Below are 8,910 nucleotides of genomic sequence, written 5' to 3' on the forward strand. Positions count from 1 at the left end.
AAACAAATTCAAAAAAGTATATTTTCGACATGTTTGCGTCATTTTGGTATTTTTAATGTCTTTTTAAAAGATTTAAAAATTCAGAAATTTATTTTCAACGCGTTCAGTTTTTTAACACGCTCATTTTCAAAATCATTAATTAATTTTATTGAGTCAATATTAACATTGTTTTTTTTTATATCAAAATCAAAAACAAAAATATTTGGACAAGGGGATCAAATATGCAAAGGAAGAAAATGAGGGATTAAAGTGACTTTGGGTTGCTTAAGAACCAAGTAATTAGAAGAAAAAAGACAAGTTTGTTTAGCCTGTAATAGGTGGTTATACGACATACAGATGAGGAAGGGTAAAAAAAATAAAATTAAAAAAGTCAAAAACATTTTTCTCTTTATATATTCTACACAAAAAACATGTGATCCTTCTGAAAAGAAGGTAAAAATTTAAAAAAAAAAAAAACACCCAAATAATTAATTCTCCTTAACCCTCCAAGAGCATAGCAACCACCTTCCTTTTCAACTAGCCACTAGCAACCCCCACGACTAACTGCCATTAAAGTCAGCAGTGCCATCGTCCTTAGCCCTGCTCCACCATAACCCAATAATGCACCGCCAACCAGCGACCTCCTCTCAGCCCAGTAGCTCCAACAGCCACAGACGACAACAGCATGGCTAGCCACCGTGAGCAACATCAGATCCCACCAACGCTTCTCGACCCAGCTCTATTGTGACCCAACCACGCACCTCTAACCAGCAACCTCCTCCCAACAATATCATCTCATCCTCCTAGTAACGGCATCCTTCATAACGTGACCATGCTGAAAATCCAACGACTAGAACCATTACCACCAAATTTGTCTTAGCCACACGCCTCTATACCGAAACCAGCAAGCCACCAACAACCCCTATCAAGCAGCAACCTTCCACACAACCAACAACCCAAGGTGACCACCCCAATACCACACCATCTTCATGACGACCCATAACAATTCGTCATAGTAGGGGACAATGGACAAAAAACTAGTAAGGAAAGAGAAAAGAACATATCTAATGAAGAAGAAGAGAAAGGAAGACTGAACCTTCTATCAAGTATATCTCCTCCCTCGTATGTTCATTTGTCTCACCACTAATATAGAAATAGAGAGGGGTAGAGGAGTACAAGATCCACCATCCCACGCTCCTCCAGTAGCGGTGACACGTGAATCCACACACCAATAATGGTGGGAGCTCGTGGTACACGTTCCACCATTGTTCCACGACTCCTTCGGCCTTTATTCCAATAGCTCCTAGACATGTTATGTTAAGCATTTTGAAAGGTCGATTAATAAACTTAGAATATTTTTTGGACTAAATGCTAAATTTGTGAAATTTTGGAGCCAAATGTTTATCATTTGTATAATATTTGGACTTTTTGGAAACTATTAATTTGGTTTTATGTGTATTTTTTATTATGAAATGATGTGGTTATTTGTGTTGAGTTGTATATGGTCAATTCTCTCAAAAATAAATTATATTTGTATATTTTAGCATATTAAAAAATCACAAAAATCATTTTTTTATATGTATTTTTAGATTTAATAACTAATTTATTAAAGCATAAATTTAATGAATTAACTTTAAAAAAATTATAATTGATCTAAGTTAAATTTAAGTTCGATGAAAAAAGACGTTAACTTAGAGAAAATTGGTTAACTAGCTAGTGAGACACCTAATTTATCTAACTAAACTCTGGTAAAACTAATTAGCCAGGTTAACATTAATTTTTACAATATTGTTTTATTAAAAATTATTGAACTACGGTGATCCTGAACCAATGAATCATACCTTTTTCCAGATTAGTAATTCGGATCAAACCTAACAAATATGGCACAGAGCAGAATTCCACCAGTGAAAGTGATGTTAAAATTAACTATCGCATTCAGCTTCCACTTGAGTCCAATCCATTGAATGAGGAAGATCCCTGACTCCGAATAGTTCTTAATTATTCTGCATATACATCCTTAAAATTCCCTCATGCAACCTCAACAGTGAAGCACATGGCTGCTGACCTTAATATCAGAGGCTATAAATTAATTAAGGACGTTGTTCAGATGGTGACTAAGTGGCTCAAAATGGATTAATGTTAATACTGACTTGTTTTAGGCAATTAATTCTAAGCTCAGCCTCCGAAAACGCACAATTGTTAGAAATGCTGTTGTTAAGATTAGCAGAGACGCATCCAAGATGATCAACAACTGCAACAACTGCCCTACAGAGGTACTCCTTTGTGCTTTCCAGAACCCTGCAAAACCATGAATATAAACAAATAATCATCTTTTTTCACCATGAGCAAGTATTGGTTTTCTCAGACAGAAATTGAGAAGTGAGAGTGCTTCAAAAAAATAGTGCAAACTAAGTAGAATGGTACTCTAGCTAGCGGAGGTTGAGAGCTCACATTCTTTTCTGGTTGGTGTTCAAGAAAGTTGTTTCACAGTGACTGGCTGCGTTGTGGAGCTGAGAACGCAGGTCTCGAAGTTCCTATAAATGAATCATGAAACCCAACATCTATATATGATTTCCCTGGAAATTAAAGAATCATGAAAGAAAAACATAAACAAAATCAAGGGCAAAAACAATTAAGGAGTATATATACTTGAAGAGATCTGTCAAAGCGGATAATGTCTTGCGATTCATGACTTTCAGGATTTTGAGAGGCATATGATTTGGAGATCTGCATTATTTTTGATGAAGTTCCTTTAAAATTACAGTAGAAGATAGAAGAGGAAGAGGAAAAATATATAGATATAAGAATTTCCAAAGATAATGCAACCTAGCTAATCGATCCCTTTGCCTCTAGTTTATATTTAGATACAAACAGGTACCAGCTAGACAGTGTGCTCATGGAAGCTAAAAAACAAAAAGGTGTGTTACAGAGAACTCGTGATTTTTCCACTATCACGTTGGAGGTGGCCGAGCAGGAGCGAACAAAACAGCGTCCAAAAACCATTAATGAGCTCTGTAAGTACAATAGAATGACAAGAAAATATCGCCTGCCCGTGATTTTATGTTCCTTTCTTTCCTCTCACTTTTCAAAAAAGTGCAGTACCCTAACTGACACCATGATTCCATGAGTGAGGATTGGTTGAAAAATACGATAATAAATATTTTTTATTTAAAATTATATTAAAATAATATTTTTTATTTAAAAAATTATTTTTTATTTAAAAAATTATTTTTTATATAAAAATATCAATTAAAAAGCATAAAAAAATAATTTTAAATAAAATTTTTAAGTCATGTAATTTCAAATGCATTCCATTGTAATGACAATTATTCTATAGTCATTGGGTCTTTTAACTAGGCATATATATAGCAAGATTGTCTTTTTATTGTCACACAAAGATTATATAAGGTTAGAGTAGTCATTTTGTTTTTTTTCACAGTAAAATTATCAAAATAACCCCATAATAAAATATTATAATGCCAATAATTAGTAGCCTTTTGGTTTTTTTAATTTTTTCAAAATAGTGTAATTACTTTGAAGTTCTTAAAGATAAAATCAACATAATTCTTTTACAAGGATTTTTTTTTTTTGTAAATTTACATTGGTCTTATTGTATATTTAAAGGTTACTCAGGGACATTGTTGTAATTGATATATATTAAATATTATTAAAAAATTATTGACGCATGCTTAGCGTGCACAAATATGTGGATTGTCATCACGCTGTTCAAGTGGCACGTTTTTATTACTATTTTTTTAGTTTTGAATAATTAATAAAATTAGAAATATTTTTTAATTTCACCTCTTACTATTTTTTAATTTATAAATAATCTATCAAATTATAAATATTTTTCAATTTCTTCCCCGTATGATTTTTTAGTCTTATTAATTTTATCCTCATTCTTTTAGTTGCTATATGTTTTGCTTTTGCAAGATTTTTTATTAATATTTTTTTCACAATTTCATTCTTCAAAATTAAATTAATTAGGAATTAAGCTTCTCAATTGAACTCATGTCCATAATTATTATGGGTTGAGAATTTTAAAAATTAAAACAAATTTAGAAGGTTCGTTCGGATTTGCTTGATTTTTTTTAAGCTGATATTTTCTTATTTTTTTAATCTTTTTTTTTAGTTTTTCTTGTTATTTCTTATGATTTTTCTTTTATGGGGTTAACCTCACATTCATGACCAGAATAATCAGTTTCAAAGGTTAACGTGGATTATTTTTTGTTTTTTTTTCTTTTTTAAATTGATATATTTTAATTTTATCATTCAAACATTTTTTTTTACTTTTCTTTCTATGAAATTATCTCAATTTTATATCCATGATTGCGAAGTTTGCGAGTTCACCTAATTTAACATGTTTCTTTTTGTTTTTATTTTAAAAAAAATTTATAGTTTCACCCTTCAACTTTGGGTTGTTGGAAAATCCAGATAGACTTAGGTCTAGATTTTTTTTCCTTTTTTATCATTTCTTTAGTTTATTTATTGTTCTTGTATTTTTTTAATATTATTTAAATTATCAGTTGAATGAATGACTTAGGTCTCAATTTAATTGTATTAAATATGTGTCTTACTTTTATATATATATATATATATTTAAAAAAAAAACATAAAAAAAATATAGGTGAAAATTACAAAAAGAGTGTGTGTATGCATCGAAAACTTTTTTTTTTTTTATAATTTGGCAAATATTTTGACAAGGGATCAATAATTGGATTATGATAATATTTATCTATGAACCGAAAAATAACACCTGTATTATCCACTTTATTTGCGTGGATATGGAATTTAGGATGTTGTTATGTTTTAGAGTATGTTTTGTAGTGTGATAGCGGTTACTTTTGAAATAATTTTTTGTGTTGAAATATATGCTAATAATATTTTTTTAATTTTTAAAAATTATTTTTAATATCAGCACATCAAAACAATCCAAAACATAAAAATTATATTAAATTTTAACAAAAACAAAAAAAAGTTAATTTTTTTGGAAACCAAACGATTTCTTAGCATGATGTTATGTTTTCCTATGTCATTGTAGGATTACGGTTAACATTCATGGGAACTAGAATATCTTTTGTTTGTTGTAACTGAATTTTCAGTAATTGGTTTGTATATTAAATACTAAACATTTATTTAGTTTTCCATTATTATTCATTTATTTCTCGCAACCAAAATTAACGTCAGTTACTTAATAAAATACCCTAATTAAAACTTCGATAAAAAAAAAAGTGATTTTTCCTGTATAATAATAATAATACAACACTTTGCTTAATTTGGTATATTTACTGGAAACATATATAGATGGGTACAGTGGCGGAGAGAGGGGGTTTGGCAAGGGTCCGGCCCCTGCAAAGAAATGCCTCTCCCTTGTAAATATTTAATAAAAATAAAAAAAAAATTTGATCCTTTTAATTTATAATTTGACCCCCTAATTTTTTTGTCTTGCTCCGTCCCTAGATGGGTAGCCTTAAACAAACCCAAAAAAAAACCGCCATATCATTAGGTTATGTTTTTCTTGTGTTTTTACCTAATCTACAATATTCCTTTATAATGTTTTCTCTGTCATGAAAATTTTATTTTTTAGTTCGGAAATGTTTCGTATTGTAGTTAGAGTGTTTTGTAATTAATAAGAATTACTAAAAATCTCCATTTTTTTTAAGACGGGTGCCTACCACATTTTTCGTATATTATATTTTATATACCTAGTTAACATTAATTGGAAATAATAATAAAAAGATTAAAAAAACAAAATTTTATTTATTAAAAATGTATAAACCGCAAAATATGTTTAATGTTGATTGTTACAGTAAAATTATTTTTTTTTTCTCGTAAGTGGAAAAAAAAAGCCTTGAGGGAGACACACAGGGAAGGGCAAAAATAAATTAAAAGTTAAAAAATATTTTCCTATATTTTTCTCTCCAAATATCCTACACAAAAAAACATGTGCCCTCTTATGAAAAAAAAGCAAAACAAAAAAAAAACACCCAAATAATTAATTCTCCTTACCCTGCAAGAAGCGCAGCCCCTTCTCGCAGCCCCCTCCCTCTTCAACAACCCACTAACAGCCCCCACAATCATCAGCCATTGAAGCCAACATTGCCTTCATCTTCAGCCCGACCCAGTCACGCACTACCAACCAGCGACCTCCTCTTAGCCCGGTAGCTCCAGCAGCCACAGACGACAACAGCAAGGCCAGCCACCGTGAGCATCAACAAATCCCACCAATGCTTCTCGACCCAGCTGATCCACTGTGACCCACCCATCACCGCCAACCAGTGACCTCCCAGCCAAGGGCAGAGGCATGTATGGACTAGGGTGGGCTCTAGCCCATATCAAAATTTTATCAATAGTTTTTTATTAGTTTTATGTGAAGAAAATTTGTAATTTTATTAAAAAAATTCTGAAAATTTATGTGGAGTCTTCTAACATGATATTTTAGTTTGGGTTAAAATTTCAAAATTTTTAGAGAAATTCAGAAATTTGATAAAAAAAAATCACAATTTGACTAGTTTACGTTATTGGATGTAATTTTCAGTCCGACCATGAGATTGAGCTGAAATTTTACAAGGGATCTTAAAATATATTGAATAAATTAGGATGAACAGAGTTTGGTAGTGCTAACAAAAAAAACATCAAATAAAAGCAAAACGATTTATTAAAGGTAAAATGGTTATTTGCCATTAAAAAATAAAATAAATCAGTTCTTTCTTCTTTTTATATGTTGTCGACTGGGCAAAAGTAGAATAGAAAAAGAAAGAAAAGAAAATGCGAGAGAGAAAGAGAGAAAAGTAACGGGAAAAACATAAAAAAATCCAAGGAAAAAAAATAAGAAAAGTGAGAGAATAACCTTATAAACTTAGAAAGTCCAACTTATAAAATACTAATCTAAGGAAGAATCAAGTGAAGAAATGAGGAATTGAGAGAGGAAAAAAATTTCATTACTTTATTTTTCAGTTGACATGAGATTGTTATTTTATCCCAGTTGAGGGGTTGTTACAATATCGATTATAGATGAATTATATTCCACAAAATATCGAAAGATATAACTTTAATAGTTAATTTATTTTTATTTTCACTTTAATTTTATATATTTTCAAATTTATTTTTTAATATTCTGGGTAGTGTATTTGAATTAAAACTTTACTGTTAACTTTAAAAATTCATGTATATAAATTAATAATTTATCTTTTAAAAAAATTATATATTTATTTAATAGACCAGGCAAAAAAATTTTTTTGACTCCGCACTTGCTTCCAGCAGCAGCATCCATCACAAGATGACCCTGCTGAAAATCCAGCATGTATCCTTATCTTATTCTCATGAGATTTCCATTAGACTAGTCTTATTTTGAACACTGAAAAAGGGTGAGGATAAAGAGATGATGAGGAATAGGGATAACATGCATTATATAAATGAATATTTGAGGTACACATGAACATGAGTAGAATTTATCGAATCTACAAAGAATAAATATAGTATAGTTTTCTTATATAAAAAGGATCTCATAACCCCAATAATTAAGATTGTTAGTTCAAGATATATATATATATATATATATATATATATATATATATATATATATATATATATATATATATATATATATATTAGTTTAGAACTCTATAATTCTTGCGATGAGGTTAGTTCATAAACTCTATATATTAGTTTAGAACTCTTTTTGGGCTAAAATGGCGAGCCATTCAACCAGGGATCTACCATAGTCTTGCGCCAATACAAGCTTTAAAAGGATCATAATGAAACTAAAACTCACTATTGATTGTCTCTCTCGGCTCGAAAAGGCTTAGCCCTAACACATTTCAAAAAATGCTAAAGCTTGAAAGCCCAGTACATATGGTTACTACTAAATCATGAAATAACACCTATTATTGGTATAGTGATGAATTCAAATGGTAACGATACAAAGCATACTTATTAAACTTGGTCTAGGGATTGACCTGGTTAAAGAGCCGGGTCCTGGATTTTATGAGTCAATCTAAGTCAACTCAGGTCAACCCAGAAAAATTAAAAAATATATATATTAAAGTTTGAATATTTATATGAAAAAATTAACAAAAAATCCATGTGAATATAGATGTTATAAATAATAAAATTTTAAAAAATATTTTAATTTTTTTATTTTACATTAAAAAATAGTATGTTATTTTTTTTAATTAAAAAGAAAAAAAATTAAAAGCCGCCCCCTATCTCCACCAAAAAAAATTTCACAACCCTAAATTTTCCCTATCTCTACCAAAAATAAAAACAAGCCGCCCCCCTGCTTGGGATTTTCTCTCCCAAAACCAGTAAAGTTTTCCTTTTCACTTGGCAAAGCAATTGCCAAAGAGACCTAGCCACACCTCCCTCGTCCCTCTCTCAATCACCCTCCTGCCTTGACCAAAACTAAAGAGTCCCTCCCTTTTTTTCCCAGCCACCTATTGGCCAAACCAAGAGACCCAGCTCTTCAATAGTGATTTGCTTGTTTTTGCATTATTCTTAAAGTTTTCCTTTTCACTTGGCAAAGCAACTGCCACAGAGACCCAGCCACAACTTTCCTCGTCCCTCTCTCAATCATCCCCCTGCCTTGACCAAAACTAAAGAGCCCCTCCCTTTTTTTCTCAACCTCCTATTGGCCAAACCAAGAGACCCAGCTCTTCAATGGTGATTTGCTTGCAAACATCAGCTCATTATAGAGAAGATGAAGAAAGAAGAAGAGAAGCCGAATCACAGAAACCACATTTAAAGAAGAACCGAGTCTCGTCCGGGTTCTCCTGGATCGCCCGGGTCATGGGTCAACCCTCCGGGTCACTCGGGTTTTGCCGGGTTGTTGCACCTGCCGGTCTTTTAACAAACCTGAACCGATAATATATGAGCGAAAATGCAACATATGTGCGAACCCATTAGCTAGTTGAAACAAAAGGCAGAAAAGAA

At 31.2% G+C, this 8,910-nt stretch overlaps 1 protein-coding gene across 4 annotated transcripts; it reads right to left on the reverse strand.

Moving 5' to 3' along the window:
- Window positions 1-361: 361 nt before the first annotated feature.
- LOC133674131 (probable protein ABIL5) lies at window positions 362-2,941 on the reverse strand. Of its 4 annotated transcripts, none has more exons than XR_009835122.1 (5): window positions 2,629-2,941; window positions 2,431-2,513; window positions 2,130-2,277; window positions 1,821-2,058; window positions 362-1,282 (listed from the first exon to the last, which is right to left on the reverse strand). XR_009835122.1 is itself a non-coding variant. In XM_062095118.1 (4 exons), exons 1-4 carry the CDS (start codon window positions 2,710-2,712, stop codon window positions 2,008-2,010), a joined length of 366 nt encoding a protein of 121 aa, XP_061951102.1. In that variant the 5' UTR covers window positions 2,713-2,941; the 3' UTR covers window positions 362-2,007. The 4 variants fall into 4 exon arrangements, 2 of the variants coding, with proteins under 2 accessions (XP_061951102.1, XP_061951103.1); XR_009835123.1 differs by having other exon boundaries at window positions 362-964; window positions 1,076-2,058; XM_062095118.1 differs by having other exon boundaries at window positions 362-2,058.
- Between the last annotated feature and the right edge of the window lie 5,969 nt (window positions 2,942-8,910).

Source organism: Populus nigra, chromosome 15, assembly GCF_951802175.1.
Source record: "Populus nigra chromosome 15, ddPopNigr1.1, whole genome shotgun sequence".
Classification (NCBI taxonomy): domain Eukaryota; kingdom Viridiplantae; phylum Streptophyta; class Magnoliopsida; order Malpighiales; family Salicaceae; genus Populus; species Populus nigra.

Coding starts and splice junctions, on each gene's coding strand:
- LOC133674131 (XM_062095118.1), bottom strand. CDS start 2,712: ATGCAGATCTCCAAATCATATGCCTCTCAAAATCCTGAAAGTCATGAA. Junction 2,278..2,430: donor AACACCAACCAGAAAAGAAT/GTGAGCTCTCAA, acceptor ATGGTTTTGCAG/GGTTCTGGAAAGCACAAAGG. Junction 2,059..2,129: donor GAATTAATTGCCTAAAACAA/GTCAGTATTAAC, acceptor ATTAATTTATAG/CCTCTGATATTAAGGTCAGC.